Source organism: Xiphias gladius, chromosome 18 (assembly GCF_016859285.1).
Source record: "Xiphias gladius isolate SHS-SW01 ecotype Sanya breed wild chromosome 18, ASM1685928v1, whole genome shotgun sequence".
In the NCBI taxonomy this organism is placed as follows: Eukaryota; Metazoa; Chordata; class Actinopteri; order Istiophoriformes; family Xiphiidae; genus Xiphias; species Xiphias gladius.
The window spans coordinates 22,839,306-22,859,611 of record NC_053417.1 but is presented as its reverse complement, the minus strand read 5'-3'; the positions used below and the strand labels follow the sequence as shown (position 1 = coordinate 22,859,611).

The 20,306-nt window shown below is 42.1% G+C and overlaps 1 protein-coding gene across 9 annotated transcripts; it reads right to left on the bottom strand.

Annotated features, from left to right (window-relative positions):
* Positions 1 to 434: 434 nt before the first annotated feature.
* ccdc187 (coiled-coil domain containing 187) lies at positions 435 to 19,367 on the bottom strand. Of its 9 annotated transcripts, none has more exons than XM_040152547.1 (13): positions 19,221 to 19,367; positions 17,454 to 17,548; positions 11,237 to 11,299; positions 10,592 to 10,730; positions 10,139 to 10,229; positions 5,036 to 5,114; positions 3,038 to 4,387; positions 2,417 to 2,538; positions 2,234 to 2,305; positions 2,007 to 2,141; positions 1,755 to 1,849; positions 1,579 to 1,673; positions 435 to 1,495 (listed from the first exon to the last, which is right to left on the bottom strand). In XM_040152547.1, the coding sequence occupies exons 2-13, from the start codon at positions 17,500 to 17,502 to the stop codon at positions 1,347 to 1,349; spliced, it is 2,439 nt and encodes an 812-aa protein (XP_040008481.1). In that variant the 5' UTR covers positions 17,503 to 17,548; positions 19,221 to 19,367; the 3' UTR covers positions 435 to 1,346. The 9 variants fall into 9 exon arrangements, with proteins under 9 accessions (XP_040008481.1, XP_040008486.1, XP_040008483.1 ...); XM_040152552.1 differs by having other exon boundaries at positions 17,454 to 17,546; positions 19,119 to 19,222; XM_040152549.1 differs by lacking the exon at positions 19,221 to 19,367 and adding an exon at positions 19,067 to 19,184 and having other exon boundaries at positions 17,454 to 17,546.
* Positions 19,368 to 20,306: the final 939 nt, after the last annotated feature.

The window sequence follows — 20,306 nt, the reverse complement described above, 5'->3', positions numbered from 1 at the left end:
CGTTTATACAGAAAAGTTTCATCCATAGTGGTCCACCTAAGCAGTGGCATATTTCATTTGAAAAAAAAACAACAAAACAAAAACAAGTGTTTTAAATGTGTGAATATCAACATACAAAAAAAACACACTACAGAACAGTTGTGTGTGTAAAAATCAAATCGCTATCCTGTTGTTGGAGCAGGTTTCCTGTGTTATATGATAATACCCTGTGAATAATGCTAACTGGCTCGGACTGACGAAGACCCACTTAGGGAAAAAATACAAAAACATGAGATGTATATTATACCAAATCATCTAAGCTTGAAGGTCCACTTACAAGCTTGTTGGAGCTTTCAAATGCCTCTCACAGTCTTCATCCATTGAATGGAGCTGGCTCAGGATTCATCATGTGACCTAAGTGTGGAAATTCAGTCACATGATAACACGTGGCCATACGTGGGGGGGGGGGGAACCTAACCCCTGTCTCAGTACAAGGATGATCTTTTGCGTCTAATGTGAAGAACCTGGAAATGCAGTTGAAAGCTCCAAAAAACTAGTAACCTTTGATCTGATTACTTTGTTACATACATATTGACCCCAAAGGTTGAACATTCATGCTCACGAGTTGGTTATATTTACATTTGGATATAACAAAGCACTTTAACATAAAATTATGACAGTTGAAATATATCTTTTCAGTAAATGTGATTTAAACCATTTAAATAAAGGATTAAATAAGTATATTTGATTGTCATTGCGCTACTGTAAACACGACTGGAGTCATGTCAAAAAACCCCAAATATTACATGACATTTAAACAATGCAAAACAGATACTAAGGAAGTATCCAATCATTAGAACTTGGTTATTTCCGTTCAGTATATTTGGTGTAGAAATAAATCTTAAGTACAATTGCAAAAAAAAAAAAAAAAAAAAAAACTGCAGAAATGTCTGCAGTTCTTTAAACAAATACAAACAAACATGACATTTTGGATACTGACAACAAAATGATTAGCTAAATAAAGACAAATAAAAGTTATAAACATAATAACAATGTATACTGTTTAAATTAGACACTCAACAATGATGAATTCAAACAATACTTCAACAAACCTCAGTTTTCCCTTTTAAAAATTATAAAGGCATGAGTCCAAAGTGTTTTCATTATTCACTTAACTAAGAAATATTCTAAAATAATCACTTCTCTCACTTCTTTCTCTTTGTTCCAGTGGTCTAAAGTGCTAATGGGGGAGGCTGGTAGAAATTAAGTCTTGTAATTTTCAACCTAAAAGTAATAAGTAATGAGAACTCTGTAGCTGAACTCATATTTAGTTATATTTGCCCTCCAACAGGACACTGTGCTGGACATTATTGTTGCTTGCAATTTTCCTTCTTCTCTTTTGGTTTAGTACGTCCTGATTTTTCATTTTGCCGCTTTGTGGGTGGGACGAAAGTAGGTTCCTCAAGGAAGTCATGTGAGCCACAATGTGGCATAGGAAGTGACGGACAGGCTAGAGCTATAATAGAGGAAAAGGATATGAGTATCCAGCCATTGTTTTAACAGTTTCATTTTAAGTACCACTGGTCCTGTTTACAGTACCTGTTTGTCCCACTCGGAGGCTCTCTGGGTCTTGCCTCCGGGCTTGGAAGGTTGGGTCCAGCTCCTCTGCAATGTTTCTGATCTGCTGGGCTTGTCTGTAAATGCAGCAGTTGTACATCAGCATATAGTATAGTGCATAGTAGCAATTCTACGCATATTCATGTAGCAACAATTACGGTGAAGTGGAGATGGGACTGGGTGGCTGGTTCTCTGAGGAGCAGTCCTCGGTGGGGGAAGGAAGGCCCTCTGAGTCAAGTCGCTCTCGTTGGACCTGAGACAGTGCACAAAAGAGTCTAACTCATTTCATCAGCTTCTTTTAAAAATGTTGCCGATGGAAACATCCATATTAACAACATTTGAGGAAAGCGAGTTCTTCGCAAGACATGCGTGACAATGACATCTAAAGCCTGTCTATGTAACACATTTACCTGTCTCTCTCTTACAGCTCGTCTTTCATGGTGACTGATCATTGCTTTGTGCTCGCGCCACGACGCTGGCCCTTCTAGCTCACGAGATCTACGCTTTGACGTAATTTCCTGCTTCTGCATAAAGCGTGCAATTTCCTGATGCAAAAACACAGCAAAGTATCATTCCACAGGTGGATGTTAAACATGAGATACATGATTACTGACATCATGCGAGTTCATCATCGTACCTCATCCTGCGCCACTTGTGCTACTCTGAAGTCTCCCCCTGGGTAAGAACTGCGCGGAGAGGGTTGGGAGTTCTGCGAGAACAAGACAGTGAATGAAAACAAAAAAGAATGAAAGAGAGACTGACCCCCTATCCTTCCTCCTTGAAATCACAGTGTGCCGTGATAAACTCTTGGATCACTCACCCTCCTCAACAGCTTTTCCTCTTCATCCTGCAGCTTGCGGGCTAGTTCTTCATCTTGTAGGACCTGCTGCAACTCCCCAAGATCCAGACTTGCCTCAGCCGGCTCTGGTTGCAGTGGCACTCCTAAGGGTGAGATGTCACAGTGTTAAAAATGTACCGGCAAATCCAAAGCTAATGTAGCGAATATGATGAAACAGAATGTACGGGCAGTAAAATAATATAAAACATTAAAAACAGAAGATCAGTGATGAATCATACAAGTATATCGGAACAAAGGCTGAAAGACACAAAGACTGATATTTGAATCGCACTGATAAGATGATGCAGCATATAAAGGCATGTTCCTAGGTGCTCTCACTACATCAAGACTAAAAGACTGATGATGAAGATGAAGATGAGAATGGAAGTACACACTGAATATTATTTTAGATTTTATTACAGATATGAAAAAGGAAAACATCCCATTTCAGTAAGAGACCCCAAATCACCATTAAAACCCACTCTTGTCCAGCTTAGACAATGATTGAGGGAAAATGAGAGGAGCAGATGTACACGGATAGGAAGCACAGCTTTGGAAGCTTTCCCTCTGCAGATTGGAGTTGGCTGCAGTTCTGGGTGTTACCTGCTGCCATGTGCCTTGACCTATCCCTGGTTGAAGCCCCGCTGGTGCTGAGGCTTTGGCTATGCTGATGGACTCGTCGGGGGGGCCACTCTACTCTCCTCTCCGCCTCCTGCTCCTCCTCTGAGCTTAACCTTTCTTCTATGGTCTTGTGCCAACGCCTGCATTCGCTTGTTGTCCTCTTGACCCTGTAATTTCCTTCCCTTTCGTGATCATTAGTGTATCCGTGCTCTCTCCACCTTCTACTGCCTTGCCTTTCCCGGTTATCAAGATATGAGTCTCTCCCACTAATGCGATAAATCTCTCCAGCAAGCTTCACATTATCGCGGTGCCTTTCTCGGTCTTCTCTGTGATCTCTCCCACTGCTCTCTCGGTATGACGATCTCCTCCTCTCCCTGATATCTCCATGGAAACTGTGCCTGGTGGTGGCAGCTCGCTGGAAGACTCTCTGATCTGGTTGGGAGTCGCAATAGGAGACCTCACTCCCATGAAGCACCTGGCTGTCTCTGCTTTGAGGCCTTATTTGCAGTGGCGCCCCACTGCCACCAAACCTCACAGGCACACCCCTCTCTCTGAGGACCTGTCCTAGCATCTCCCAGACGTAGCTGCTTTCATCCTGCTGCCTGTTAGAGCTTCTGGTATCGTCCTGAAAGTGGACACGTTTGTCAGGGTTCTCCTTACAACTCCAGGTCCTTGCTGAGTCTCTGTTGCCATGTCTGTTCCTGTCATGTAGCCTAACAGATTTACTGCGACTACATCGCCTTTCTCTTACCTCAACCAACCTACAGTCTCTACTCTGATCTCTGCTTCTGTGCCAACCCTCATACTCCTCTCTGAGGTTCCTTTCCTGATCCTGACTCCTAGGCCTCCTCTTCTCTCGGTCACCATAATAGTCCCCGTCCCACTCTCCTCTCTCCTCCTGCACTCCGAGCTCATCTGTAAAGCTGCTGTGAGAGCAAACACTTCTGTAGTTTCTCTCTTGCGGATGATGTAAAGAGGTCCACCATTGAGGAGGTGCTGTGTTGAGCCTTTCATTCAGTCTCTGAGACCGGACAGAGAGCGGTTCAGAGAAAACTGTGTCTGAGTCCTCTGAACCCTCACTCAAAGGCTCTCTCAACTCACTCCTGATTTGCCTAATGGAAGCTGTGTGTCCTTGATTTGACCATGAAGTTGTGTTTTCCTGAGCCGCTAGTCCCCTGGGGGAGACAGCCCAAGGCCCAGTTAAGTCGGAATGGTTGCGAGAGGTAGAATATTGCCACCTGGTGGTGGTAGGTGAGTACTGCTCCCCTTCTTGGTGAAGGCTGCTGAGTGTGTGCTGGTGTGGGGGTGGCAGTGCAGGATCGCCGGCGCTGCCTTTAGTAATGCCAAACATGCAAACACAGAAGCAGGGAGGGTGGGTAAGGCTGTTAGCTGGTACTATTAGAAAAGTGCCGTTATTAAAGAGCTAACATTTAGCATTAAAAATAGCAACATGTAACTTCAGCAAGAGTATTTGTTACACAATTTATATAAATGTTTTAGAGACAAATGAGGCATTCCAATAAATGTCTAGATAGGAATACAGGTACAGAGACATGCTTTATAGACAATATACAGTAAAAGACAACATGTTATATGCATGCAACTGATTCAGAACACAACACACCATGGATATAACATAGTGCAGAAACTACGTAGGGCATGTTTTGTTCATGCTGTTGACATATCTGTGGAGAATGACTTAATTACTACAATAGTAAGCAGTAGCAGTAAAGCAAAGCATGGTTAGAGGAGAGAAGCTAAGCCAGGAACGGTTGTCCTACTTTAAGTCGAACAAATAATTCTGCAAAACTCTACAAATACCCATTTAAAATACATTTTAAAAATAAATAAATAAAATTCTTAAGAATTTAAACATCACCAATATCTTTTAAATGATTTTGCATTATGTTGGGATTTCTGACTAATATTGCCACATGAGGCAATAAAACATTTAACAGAATGGCAAAAATTAAACTGTACCTTCACTACAGCCCTCCTGCCCTCTGCTCCACCTCCTGATCCTCTGCTCCTCCTCCTCCTGCATTTGTTTAGCTATTTCCTGTGGAGACACAGCAGTACTGATTGCTTGTTTGTATTCTATACCGAATGTGTAACCAAACAGGAATTTATGCTAAATTAAGATTACAGAGATATGGAACTGTTGCGTCAAAAATCAAGTAAAACAGTGATACATGTCTGGTCCTTCTTAGGCTTTGAGAAAGATCTCCACTGCATTGGAATGACCCTGTTACAACCCCTCAATCCTCAGCATACCATATTTAGAGCATGATAAAAAGCTGCTCACTGTGAACAGTCCTTTTAGCACTGGTGTGCAACTATGAGTTGACCTGACTGCAAGTATTAAGACATCATGTGCACAGCGCTGTTTCATACCAGCAGATGGCAGCATAACATATTGTGTAAAAAGAAAGCAAGGTGACCACTTAACGTGAGCCAGTAACTCATAACATTAAACAAGAAATGCAGTCTTAAGGAAACCTGATTAATTACCGGGATATCTGGCATGAGGATGGTTTCACTTTTCCGTTATCTTCATTAATAACCTACAAAACACTCTCAGAAAACAGTTCTCTTGCCTCTGGCATGTTTCAGCTGCGTCTGTTTTTTTTTTGCCTTTTTGCCTTAAATCTAATCAGCTCGCTATGATTTGATCTATACATTATCAGTGTTTAAGTAACAACAATTTATAACAAGGACCATGGAATTTACATCTCATCTCTCTTCAGTGTAAGCTACATCTGGCATATCTACAGCAAATTCAGAGCCATGTCAGGTAACTTTGTGCCACTGAGATCTTAATAGCGGCTATTTATCCCAAAGCCGACTCTGGGTGGCCAAACTAACTATTTCAGGCAGTGCTGTGGCTGACTCAACAGAAACTAGAAGACTACAAGAGAGAGGCACACTTTTCATCTCTTCAGCCTGAACTCTGGACCAGAAAAAAAAATGCCAACAGAGGCAGGTCAACAGGACTGTTTCACTTGAAGAAACACCTTGTTAATGGGGAATGCCTATGCCTGCTCTTACCAGAGCTGCTATACTTGTCTGCTCTCTGAAGGAGTGCCTCCCACCACGTCTCTGTGCTGCTTTTCTAGGAAAGGCTTGAACTAATAATATTCCCTACAAATCAGCAAGTTTTTCCTGTGACTATGAAGCATCTGTCTGTAGGCTGTATGAGCAACATAAATCATCACTAAAAGCTAACGCAGCTCCTTTTGCCTTGCAATCAGGACCTGTATATCAGCCACTTAGCCAGCATCAGCAGATAATTAGCAGCTTTCCATGGCAGGTTAGGCGTGGAGTGCCACAGGGACCTGGCATTTAAAACTGCACAGACTGACGCCTTCTGTTCCTTAATTAAAGACACAATCTACAGGGAGGCAAATATTTAATCAACACCTCTGATCAGCCAGTCATTAAGGAAGGTAGGAAAATGGGAGTGTTAATACTTAATCATTTCATCCCGGCATCAACACTCATAAAAAGAAACGATAACACCCACACAGGAAGTGATATATTCACGTACCGTGTGATGCATTACCCGGCTTGACTTTTAACTCAGTGGGTGAACAAGGCTTTACCGTTTAACTGAATGTAGACACCTCATGTTGGCTCCAACAGAGTTCAAACCCAACCCCTTTAATAATGATGAATGAACCCCACAGCCTCTCTGACCTCACGTCCTCCAAACAAGGAGCTTTTATGAGCCTTTCCAAGGCAGCCACCTCTAAAAAGGAAACTGCATGGTAAAGGAAAATATTATGCTGGAGCAGCCTTGTGAGGCACAGGACCAGCTGGGGAGATGCGAAGCTCAACTCTTTTTTTCTATGGTTGGGCCGTCAGGTTATTTTTTTTGTAAAGCAAATGATGGGAAGAAATGCACGTGTGCTTTAAAAATGCACAGTGGCATAAAAACAAAGTTTTGTCTGAGAAAATTTGAATAACAAGGGAGAGGTGATTGATGGGAGCCATCTGGTTGCCCTGTTGTGCAAGTTAAATCTTTTTTTGTATTTAAAAAAATTGGAGAGATCCAGTGTTATACAACACAATGGGAGTATTTAGATAAATAAGATAAATGTCACAACAGCTATTGCAGCATTATCTACGTATCAGCATGCTGTATTTGTATTCAGAATCAGATGGTAAAAACTTAGTCTACAATTTAAACAAGTCTAAGTCACGCCACTCAGTGAGCTATATGCTAACATTAGCATGCTAACATGCTCATAATAACAATGATAACATGCTGATGTTTAGCAGGTACAATGTTTTACCATGTTCGCCATCTTAGCTTAGCATATTAGGCTGATAACATTTGCGTACAGCTGAGGCTGGTTGGAATGTCATTAGTTTCGCAGGTATTTGGTCATAAACCAAAATATGACATGATGAGGGCACTAGATGGAGAATAAAGGGTTAACCGGAGAATATCTGCACCAAATTTCAAGGCAATCCATCAAATAGTTGTCGAGACATTTCACTCAAAACCAAATATGTCAACCTGATGGTGGCGCTAGAGGAAAAGTCAGTAATTTTCATCCTCTGGGGGCTATGAATGTCTGTACAAAATTACGTGACAATCCATCCTCTAGTTGTTGAGATATTTCAGTCTGGACCAAAGTGGTGGACCATCCAACCAACACTGCCATCCCCAGAGCAGGCCTGTTAGCATTGGCTAAAAATATTTAGGAGAGAATTCTGTCATAAAATTAAAATACGGAAACACAATGTATAGAAATATTTCTTAGCTATATCATCAATGGAACAAATTATCCTTAAATGTCTTTAAGATAACATTTATCAAATCTCTTGATTAAACACTGCACTTAGATAATGTTTTACTTAACATGTCTGTCAAGTGTTAAGGTTTTACACATATCGACTGTGCACATCAAGTGAGACTAAATGTACACGCTTGAGTGCATTCTGTATAAGGGGGTTGATGGTCTGTGTCTGGAATCAACCACTGCAAAAATTGCTTGAGCCATTATCCAGGTGGGCAGCTGAAAGGCTGTGTTTCTGTTTAACAGCTGACTTTGCTCATGTAGCTCTCTTACGGCAGAGCGGACACATCAGAGGCCCAAAGCAGCACTTTTCACCACTATTCATTATGGACTCAGTTAGTCCTGGGAGACAGCGAAGTGAACCATATGATACTCCCTCACCTCGTGGTAACAGGCAGATAATTAAATGATATACGAGTATGTCCCGATTGCCAAATTCGTCTATGAGTCCTTATACTGAATGTGCTTTCACTGACTTTAAGGGTAATGCCGGCGCTATTTTAAGTTTGTTCCAACTGCCAAGGTTGCCCCTCTAGATTATGGCCAGTTTTGGATACGCACAGTAGTGGATTTTTTTTTCTAAGACACAAAAAAAAAATCATTATTCTACCTTCACAAGCAGCTATTTTCTGCTTTATGCACCATGGGACAAACTTTCTACAGACTTCAGCATTTACTGAGTCAGATATTCCAGTACACATGGCCTGTTTCAGGAATTAACACAGTCCGCTGTGTCTCAAACTAGGTATTGGTTTGACATTTTGATCAAATTTGTTACCACTGGAATCCTTTGTGACTGACATTAATTGAAGCTGACCACAGCCACTTTGTCTGTGAAGAAGGAAAACTTTTAACAGTCAACTGTCATGCCTAAAAAAGGGAGTGAGTATTTAATTGTTTAAAGATAGAGGTGTGTTACCATCTATGTTTCTGTTTCAATACTGCATTCTGAAAGAAAAAGTTGAACCTGTTCATACAGTGTCTCTCTCTGCTCTGGTTACTGACAGCAACTTGGCACCCATAGGGAAGGATTTGTTCGTCTTTCAGGAGCAAATCCCTGAAAATATTTCGCTTTACAAACTCTGCTTTCACATCTGAGTCTTCTTACACTTAGGAAAGCATTCAGTTTTGAGCCAGGCTTAACACTACAGAGTTTTAAATTTAGAAATGGAAAAATGAGTGGCTGGTAAAGGAACACTGACTTTACAACCTTGCTACCTTTGCTACCTTCCATGTAACAGTCATCTGAGAGTCATGTGTATATTTTCCACAATGTTCTCTACATTGCTGTAGCCACCTGTAAAATAGAACCACAGAGGGATTAGAAATAAAGATTTGTTTCCTTCTCTCTCTCTCTTTATTGGGGATTGGAATGATAATTTTTTTATGAGTCCACTGATCAGATCATACGATGGATTGCATGGTGGCTCACTATGAGTTTCCTCTCAGTCTTAAAACATGCATGATGATTGGGATAGGTAAAGTTTTGAATGTTAAATGTGGCTACCCTAGGTGCTAATAGTAGATAGTAAGCAGAGCTGTGGGGGATGTTAGCTGATTCACCAGCCCCTTTTCATCCATGCAAATGCAGCTACTGTTTGATTGTTGTGCACTGTAAAAGAGGAACCAATGCATATTGAGTTTGAAGTGTTCATGCAGAGGTTGATTCGTAATTTGGGTAGTAATATATGTCTTGTGGGCAGAGAGAAGTGATACAAACGGAATAAACCACTTTATGTTAGATGAAAATATCTTCACGCGTCATTGAAGCTTCATTTTTGTCTGGCACGTTTCAGTGAGCCTACTTTCAGTGTGGCTAGTATGAGGTCTATTTATTTAAAGAGGTAAAGTAAATACCAATTCCCTGTGTGTAGAAGCCATCCAACTGAGAGATAATGGCTTTATGCAGACACTGATGGGTGCAGATTTCCAAGTCGAAAAGCTTTATCCCACTGAGGTGGACGGTAGGTGGATAATTGATCAGTAGGTGCACATTCAGGTGACGTCAGAACTGACCTTTGCACACTTTATACAGTCCTGAGCATTTCAAGTGGAAAACTTCTGCATAAATATGACTGGTACATGTATTCACTGTGGGAGGGCTGTGAATCCAAGTTCCTCTGTCAATATAAACGGAGTAATAGATTGTTTAAATGAACCATGTGACCATAATTGATGGTGAAAATTTCTTTCGAAAACATTTCTAGATCTTTAATGCATTGATTAGAAGAATGTAAACTAGACGCGGACAGAATTAGGTGTATAGATTTGTGCTCACCTCATCATCGTGCTCCCTCCTCCGGGCCTCCTCATCACACCGCACGATCTCCTCCTGAATGATACGGGCGTACTCAAAGTCTTGCTCCTCTCTACGGGACAGTCAGCAAAGAACAGGACTTCTGAGACTTCTTAATTACTGATTCTACAACCAACACATGATATCACAAATGTTCAGAGCAGACCTTTAGCATTTACTCACTACAATTAACAACTTTAAGAATATAACTTAAATCCACATTTAGTAAATTTGCATGTACACTATAAACTTAGATAATAACCACACACAGTACTTTGTAAAATTCTATCAACTGTCTAGGAAATCCACTAAAACCCAATAAATATGTCTTATCAGGGGGTGTGTGTTTGAATCAGGGAGGGCACACAGTGAGGTTTGAATAGTACAGCATTATGAGCCGTGTTAGAGTGTGCTTGGGGCGTAGGGGTCACCCACAGTTGTCTGGAAGTCTGTCTGAGGGTGGCGCTCTGCTGGGCCCGCTGCTCCTCCTCCTCATTCTGCAGCCTCTTGGCCACACGGATGTCGTTCTGCACTAGCTGGTTCTTCTGGATGTTGGTGGTATAGTATTGCTCGACTGTGAGGGCAAGGCAGAGGGTATGCCAACATCAAATGTGTGATCTAGAGTATTCCTGACTGCTGGGTTGTTAATTTAAATCATGGTCTGTGGCATGACAGACCAGTGTACTTTTGAGGAATGCTAAAAACGGACACCAAATTACATGTCACACAACTTTGCGCAGTAAACAAAGACCTACCACAGCAATGACTGTTACAGACCATAGCTAACCAAAAACATGCTCTATGTCAATACCTTGGGTTTCCCAGTCCGCCTTGGTAAGCCAGGGGAATAATACAGTATTTTACTTAAGTATGCTTTATGGTAAATCTATACTTTGTATAGCTGCTAAGTATAATCCTTATCTTCATTCTTTAACAAGATAAGTAAAGATGAAGCCCCATAAAACAGAAGGTGGTGACTCAGTTTGACAGACTGGAGAGCAGCCTACCAGATATAAATTATTACATGTCTGTACTGTGCAGCCGTGTTTCTGTCACGTAGTAGCTTGACACTGTACTTACTCTCCTGCTCCTGCAAGTTGTGGGCCAACACTCCATCCTCCAAGACGGCAAAACACTGGCACACTGAAACAACAGAGGACAGCAGCACCTCAGTGTTATCCAAAACGCTTGCCAAGTGTTCAAAAATAAATGGAGGGAGAAAAAAAATGTTTGATAAAGCGGTACAGAAAAATGACGACAATCTTGAAAGTCCCTTTATGGTTCCATACAGAACAAGAGCGGAGCATTTGGATGCTCTGAAAAGAGACAACATTGTAAAGCTTTTGGATCAGCACTCTAAAGGGAAACAATAGGATATGAGTGCTGTGTGTACGATGGTTGTTTATACAACATGGACAAAGGCAGAGGAGCGTGCCTTAAAACTTTAGAAAAAAGCAACTATCCACCACTCTGGCATGAATTTGCTGTTAACATATACAAGGCTCTCATAAAAAAAGGCGCTCATTAAATCCCCATCATAACAGGGTACCAGTGTTCCAGAACAACACTCAAGTGGCCACAATTACTTTCCTCCCGAGGTTCAGTAGTTGCAACAGGTCCACCTCAATCTAACAGTAGCAATAATTTGATTTGAGTGTGTGTGTGTGTGAGAGTGTCAGTGTGTGCACGTACATGCAAGCAAAGTTTATATTATGTATCAGTATGAAAGACAAATAGATCTTTTAAAGTGTTGTTGAAAGGATCTTGAAAAAGATGAGGTAGATACACATTTATTCTTTTACTAATGTGATCACTATGACTACCAAATGAAGATGTAAAGATAAGGAACTACCAACCACAACCATTTATACTGGTAAGCCAGTGCAGTTGGTATAAATGTATGTAGAGTGAAATGGATAAGGCTGTTGTAAATCCAAAGGCTTTGACAAAGAGCTCTCCATACACCAGCTCTGGCTGGTCCTCCTTATCGACTCATTCTGTCTTCCCTATCCCATGATCCCATAGTCTGGCCACCTGCTGCTAGACATAGTAATAAAACATATCGGTTTCATGTCATTAACACTCTCTGAGCCATGTCCTTTTTTTGTTAGAAAGCCAACGAAGACAGGATTTTGAATGAAAACACAAGGAATCAAGAAACAACTATGCAATTATGCAAAGAAAGTTTTCCCAAACGTGTGAAGTCAAACACAGAGATAGTCAGCGAGAGAGACCGTTTACTGCTCTGTTTTGACCTTAATACAATATAAAATTCCAATCATGAGGTGGTGAATATTCAGAGTTTTGCATCTGCACAGTGGTTTTAATAGCTTCAGCACCTGTGGATTGTTACTGTCATCTATAAACATGCTAAGTGTTTACGGTAGTCTTTATAGCCTCTATGTGCTGCAGTTCATGCGTGTTTAAAGTCTGTCAAACAAACTTAAAAATTACTCAAGAGAAAATAAACACAGACAGACAGCAGCAGTGTGGCCTAGCTGTTTTCTCCACTTCCTTGATCTCTGCATACACACAGCTCATTGTGAATAGACAAAACCGCTATGCTATCTCACTGATTTTCCATCGGGGAAAAAACACCTAATAGCTGTCTTTTCCTACAATGTTGCTTAAAAATGCGAAGAAAAGGAAAGAAGACAGCATTTAAGAAGAGCTTTAGCTCAACGCAGACGGAAAAGCCTCCGGTCTGGGCCAGAGGCAGGGTCAATTGAAAACACCTGTCGTACGACTAATCCCTCCACTGAGCCTATCACATCAGCCTATGTTGAGTCTGTGGACACAACGGCTACATTTACATCCCCGTACTTAATGTTTGGGATACTCAAGTATACAGTTTATGAGCTGACACACATAAATGCCATATGTTATTTTTAATTGCCTGTTTAAGCTCTTAACCCAGCTATAGAAACCCGATACATTTTATACTGCTGCAACACCTTAAGCCATTTTAAATGCCTAAAACATAAATGTTAGACAGAGTGTATTTCTATTTCATGAACATTGTCCCAGGAAAATATGGTAATGGCCACTTTATTAGGTACACCTATACAATCTAACGCAATCTAAAATAACGCTTCCGCCATAAAGTCTACTTCTAAATTCAGGTGTAAATTCAGTTACAGCTTTGAGGTCATAGTTAGTGATGTGTTGTGCAGCACTGCATTATATTCAGAAGTATTTCTAAAATTCTGCTTCCCTCATGTATATAAATAAGGAGGAAAATAAATTTGAAATTAGAGGGAAGACAAATAATTAGTGCTGGTATTATATATTTAATATGTAAAGTCCAGCACAACACCACCTTTAGCTAAGTCCTCAATAATAAACATACAATGGAATTTACACACTTCTGACAACGTCGACAAAACTAAACATTATGAGCTTCGTAAATGTAGAATTTATGGCAGATCTGTTGCACTGTATTGCAATAGATAGTACAGGTATACCTAATAAAGTGGGCACTTTATTTGAAGGCAGGTTATTAAAACTGGATAAAAACAGTGAATCCCAGATAGTATTTTTGAGGTGCAAATATGATCCAGTACTGGGAATACTGTGCATGTAAACCTTAATTTGACTGTAAGCACTTTAGGGGAGACGTCAAAGCTAAGAGATTCATCCTCGGTTTGTTTGCTTAAGTTTTCAGTTTTACAAATCTAAAAGCAGAAAAAAAATGTAAGAACAGACGACAAGCAAAGATCCTGGAAGTTTACTTACTAGCTGGAGATGCACTGGATGTTGTCATTGATGATGAGAAAAAAAATCGGGGGCCTTGAGGTTCATTGTAAGAGTAATACATTAAGTTTACAGTCTACAGTGCAGTTGTGACCATCTGTGTGGCTAAGTGAAAACACACATAACATCACGAATTCTTCCCATTTCAAACTTTAAGAATGCCCTTCTATGTCTGCTTTCTTGATAAATTCTCCAAAGTCGCATACGATACATACTGACTTGGCATTCCTTGATCCCTATCTTGTCACTATTTTCACATTCATGTTCTAAAAGTCTTACTTTCTCTCATTATTGCTGAACCTTACCTGAACCACAACAGCCTTCTCTAACAGTGCAATGTTAAATTTCAACATTCACAGAACTGGCTCTAAATGGATATAACCAGTCCAACTGCGGATGTCTCCTCTTTGTCCCAGTCTGTAAACAGGGAAGTGAGAAAAACATGACATGGTTGGGGTAAAATTTTAAGGTCTTTCCTTAAAACTAATTTATCTAAATCCTTTCCTGTTGAGAATAAGACTCTGGGTGTGTTTTGGTCTATTGGGCTCGGCAGTCAAAGTTCATGGAAATCACCCTGACAGCACTAAGCCATCAAAATGGTCTGTTTACACCATAAACGACCTCATAAGTCTACACTGAGTTAACCCATACCACGACAGACACGCATTAGCACTTACACCTGTCGCGGATCTTTAGAGACTATCCGGTAAATGGATCTCCAACCTGCCCTTATGCACCCAGTCTGTCAGTGAGGAGAGATTAAGTCAAACGCTTGGTTTTAATCCGACAGGATAAAGTGACAGCTCAAAACACGAGTTTACTCTTCAGTCCATTTTAGAAAGAAGAAATGAAATATGGAGGAAAATGACAGTCTTGCCTCTGTGAATGTGTGTGTGTGTATGTGGGTGTGTCTGCATTGCGGGTTAACTTGTTTTTCCAAACTCCTTTAAACTATGGTCACATTACATTTCTAGGGGAGGGACAAGGAGACTGTGTTACTCTGACTGCTAAACAGGTTTTTAGATACAGCGTGTGAGGCATTCAGGGCCAAAAGTAAAAACATATGTTCAGTGTGAGTCCAGGTCGAGTGTATTTTCATGATCTTACAGACACTCCTGCTGTAAGCTTCTTAATAAGGGCACCGAAAACACCCTGTGTCTGTTTCCTAAGAAGATAGTAAATCAAAAGATCCAGCAAACAACAGAAATTGACTGTGGCATTTTAACACCAGAGGCTTAAGTCCACTGAGGGGTAGGACGGTTTAAGAAAGAATGCAAAACAATAAGAACAAATAGATAAGATTCCAAAATTATTAGTAGTCACGCACTGAATAACACAGTATGTTTTCCACTTGTGTTTTCAGACTGGCTCTGCAGTGAGACTGAGAGAAAGGGATGTAACACAGCAGGAAACCACGACCTTTCTGACCTCAAAATCTCAGCAACCAAAACAAAGTGAATTATTTCCTATTTTTAATGCCGCTTCTCCCTTACAATCCCCCATTACTGATGGTTAAAAAAAACAAACAAAAAAAAACTAAACAAAAAAAAACAAAAAACATGTTACTATTCTATTCCTTTCTGCTGATGTAACTAAATCTCATAAGTGAATGCATGCACTTTGTCTTTCAGTAGAACAGCTGAAAAACACCCACCAACATTAGAGAACTGACAGCCAATCATCTAAAACAAAATTATGCAGCGCAAGGGAGCAGCCGATCAAACACCGACAGAGATATTCTCTTTCATCTTCACAGCCACTTGGATATCAGCATTGGCAAGTGCCTCCCAAACAAAGAAACTGGCGAAAGGAGAAAATGACAAGGGTTCTATTTTCAGCCAAAATCCCCCACCGACCGCCCACGCACTCCCCCCCCCCCCTTCTCTCTGTGCTGCTCTCCTGCTTGCCGCTTTTTAGACAAAATTTCACCATGAAGTTTCTGTCCATCCTACAGCTCTCTGTGTTGTGTTAGCAACAAGGTGGACTGAGCCCGCCATATACTGTAGCCAGCTCATGTACTGGACTGGGTGGTCATGGAGAAACAAAGAGAGGTGAGGGGTAGTGGGACTCTGGGTCAGTTGGTGGGAGAAAGATTAGGAACGCGGGGGGTGGGGGGGTGGGGGGGATTTCTTCTGGGAGCTGCATTCCCTCGGCACATCAGGCTAAATCAGGAGCAACCAAAGCAGTGGACAAAACAGGAACTGATAAGGGGGGCAGTGAAAACAAAGAAAGCTGACTTGGCCGAGAGTCTCTGGGGATATTGAAGCATAAACACCCACAACTGGATATTAAGTAAACAACCCCAGTGCCATAGATAGGGCCAACGGCACAGTTTGACAAATTTGTCTGGTGAAAGTCGATGATGAACGAGAAAAAAATTACACTGACCAGACATCTGATTTGCACACTGCAATTGTCTCAAAGAGCAGTTTATAGCCGCTATTATTGTCTTTGTTTGAGCACTGGGCCCTGCTCGGTAAAGCATGAAAATGCAAAGCTGCACAGTGTGCCCTTTGTGTGTGGAAACAAGAATGGAGTGCTGAATTATCTCCCTTGATAAAAGACATGTAGACCTATTTCTGTCCTATTCATTAGCATGGACATGCCAAAGACTGGGTCACTGGTCTACATCCAGGCCGCAGCTTACACATTCCTTACCTCTGAACGTTTAACGGTTTCACAGTTACATTAAAGTAGATCAAATTAATTTTTCAGGTGTATTTTCATAACAATGACACAACATTGTAGCCGTGTATGTGAATTTTTCCTGAAAAAACAAACAAACAAAAAAAAACCCAACATCTTTTTTCCTTAAAAAAAAGCTGGATTTTTCTCAGCAGCAGGATTTTGCACATGGTTCTCCACTGCATTGCTCTCTCATTATCTGACTGTCTGCATATGGTGGACCGTCAATTCACATTGTTAGTCCATAGTCGAGAGACCACATATATTCTGTTTGAGCTTATATGTTAAATTGACTTTGAATATCTCAAGTAATTTTTTGTATTTCAAGTAAGGATGTTTCAACTTAAAAAAATGTGACTTTATTTGTGTTGTGGTACAAGTCTTCATCTCGATTGATAGCACTTTCTTCCCCCAGAAATCACAAACAGCTCGCTCTTATCTGCACGCAGCACACCAGACCTGGCCATCATGAGGGCCATCTCTGTACAGCTGTATGACTAGACCTGTGTCTGCTGCATATAGTCAAAGCATATACTGTAGCAAGCCACTTCTTATCTGATGCCACGGAAATCCAACACAGACACACAAGGTCAGAAGGAAAGCTGCCGTTTGATGCCGAAGCCAGTTATTCATACAGCTAAGAAGAAAAAAAAAAAAGAAGAGATGTCTGCAGTTCAGTAGCTGGCCCTGACCTCTGACCTCTCTGTGGAGGGACTAAACAAAAACAACTCTTCCCCAGGCCAGAACATGCAGCGTGGCACATACCGCACATACTTTTTTTTTTTACACACACTGCGGGATGCACGGTTGAAACCTTATAGATGCAAGAGCCGGGTCGGGTTCGGGATTGTGGTCTTACCTTCTTGGACACGTGGAAGGTTGGACTGGTCAATCTCCAGCTCTGCCATCTCCGTCCCTGTGCTGTCACTGCCTCATGGTGATACAGAAGACCCTGACACCAGAGAGGGATTTGCAGAAGTCAATAGCCAGCAAAATAAAGTGGGACCTAGGAGCAAGGAGGAACCAAACCTCCAAGCTACAAGAAGAGGCATTTAGTGGGAATTAGTGTCTTTCGGTTAAACAGATTACAGGTTTACCAAAGCGGCCCCTCATGCACAAAAGTCAACTACTCACTTGCGAACTCTCTACCGGCTGAAACCGGTGTCAGACCTTGCTGACAGCAGTGACACGGCTAGCATGAGCAGCGCTGCTGTAAACACCGACCAGAGGCTACAGTAGGATGTAAACCGTGTGTGCCTCAGGGCAGGCCACTTCTACGGGTCGAGCGTAGTTAAAAAACAATCGCTTGACAAACATTCAACCAGTCCCCATCCCAGAGAGCCACCGTTTGATAGCCTACCTGTTCCCGGCGCGGTGCCCACACCGGCTCCACTGTTGTGTTAAGGTACGCACAGTAGCCCTTTCAACTAGTACAAAACATGACAGCCAAGTGTCAACTTTGCAGGCGTCCGCTCAGTCGCACTTTCCCTCTCCCTCCCTTACTCGCTTTTTGCCGTGTCTCCCTAAAGTTATCCAGAAATGTCACGAACGTGCTTGGCCGTATCTATTGGGCTGGTTTTTTTTGTTGTTGTTGTTGTTTTTTTTCAGCGAAACCGACGGTTGTTCTTCATCAATGAAACAAAGCCCCGTCGACTCGTGATGGGAAGCCAGGGCGGACAAACTTAGCCCGCAGTCAGTCTCTCTCTCTCCGGCTTCTTCTTCACGGCTCCTGTTGGCGGGGGGGGGCGGGGGCGGCGGCTAAAGGCTGCTGCCTTCAGGCGCTCCTTGAAGCTCAGGCCGATCTCTGCCGAAGCTTAATCGCGAGTCACGATTTGCGCCAATTAAAAAAAAATAGCGAACCGCTTTTTTTTTTTGCCGGCTGTTTTATTCGGCACACGAAGAGGCAAAGTTCCCTCCCCTGGAACAAGAGCACAAGAGCAATGCCGAGGGACCGGCGAGGCTGGTAATCCGGGTAAACGATCGGCCGACCTCAGCCCAAAAGGCCAGACTATATGGATTGAGCAGCGCAAGGGGACGAGGCGCACGTTATGCAGAAAACAGCACAACAGTAAACTCCAGCCTTTCACCCTCAGCTGCTGACACCCGTCCCACACAATGTTGCAACCCGGACACCGCACAGGCCACGGAGTCGCAATTTGTCCGACAGTTAGCGAAGGCAGCACCCCAGCACCCAAAAGTTCCAGTCACTCACAGAGGGTAGCCGAAACTTCCAAACTGACGGTGCTATAGTCTGTATTTACATTCATCTTAAGCAATAACTTAACGACGATGGAAAAGAGTGAAAAGATTACTGGGGGGGGCGGTTGGTACTTCACAGTTACCATATTGGCAGCTCTTTTAAAGTCCTTCAGCAAAATCTGCTAATGGGGTTAAAAAAAAAAAAAATCAGTGGACTGATGGTTCAAGACAAGGATCTAAACGACTTAATGCGTGGAAAATAACAGTCATTACCAACTTTTTCTGCAGTGTCCGGCCAAATCAAATACATGGAGCTGGAGCTTACTGGTTAATTCAGATTGGACGGAAACTTCTCGGCTCGCGTGTCAAAACAATATTAGGAGTCTCATTTCTGAGCATGATAATGTGCCGCCTTTAAAACTCGTCTCAGAAATGTCAGTTTCGATGAAGGATGGACTGCCCCTTGGGTTTCGCAGGCTGGAGGGTCTTTTGCGGCAGACGCAATTTGCACTCCGCCAATCCGTGATTTCAAACAGTGATTTCTTTCCCCTCTGAGCCACACTGAAGAATTTACATTGCGAGCCAATTAGCGCGCTGTGTAAAAATGGCAGACCGGGCTGCTTACTGTGGCTTTCCTAACGTTGCCCTCTGCCGGCTGCGTTTATGTCAGAACGTTGTCAGTAAGTCACACAAACCTGCCAGGTCACATAGCTGAAGACGACAGTGAATGTTTTTTTAAGTTTTTTTTTTTTCTTTAGACACGCTTGGACGATCACAGATGTTTGGTGTGATGCGCACCTCTGGGATGCATGACTGTCGCGAGGCTTAGACTATCCGCAAATCGGGCATTGACAGTGACGACCTCCAGCCCTGACAGTGTTAAGATGAAATCAAAGGTTGGTAAATAAGAGGCTCTGCCATCTGAACCACGTCTCGTCCTCGTGTGGGGCTATTCCAGTGCTGAAGCGAGTTTCATAAAACGAAACCATCACATTGCCACTCGACAGATTCTGGAAGAAGTAGATTATTGTACAAATTGCAAGATGTATAAAAGGTACTTAAAGTCTAGATTAAAACAGTACCCACATTCCTGTATGTACACTGAAGCAGCTCTTTTTTTCCCCCCATTCTAATGTGATTCTAATGCAAGTGATGGGGGACAAAATTCGCAGCCTTTCTGTTTGAAAATGACTTCTAAAGTTCAGCTGTAGCTAATATGAGGTGTCAACACTTGTGGTTAGTCTACTCCAATGGGTGTGTTCCAAAGTTTAAGTCTTTTCAGTGTGAAGTTCCCTTTCTTTTGTTTTTCCCTGGATCTCGCCGAGCTGCGGTGGAGGGATAGAACCACAAAGAGGGAATTTTGTACTAAAAATGTACGACCTTGGAAGACATCCACTTGAGTTGTGTAATTCAGACGGCTGAAGCCTTATATCAGCTTCAGTTGAACTTTAGTGTACATTTTACACAGAATAAGGCGTGTCCCATGTCACTTACAGTTGAAGTGCATAGGTAG

Coding starts and splice junctions, on each gene's coding strand:
- ccdc187 (XM_040152547.1), bottom strand. CDS start 17,502: ATGGCAGAGCTGGAGATTGACCAGTCCAACCTTCCACGTGTCCAAGAA. Junction 10,731..11,236: donor CAACTTGCAGGAGCAGGAGA/GTAAGTACAGTG, acceptor TTGCCCTCACAG/TCGAGCAATACTATACCACC. Junction 1,496..1,578: donor CCTCCGAGTGGGACAAACAG/GTACTGTAAACA, acceptor CCTCTATTATAG/CTCTAGCCTGTCCGTCACTT.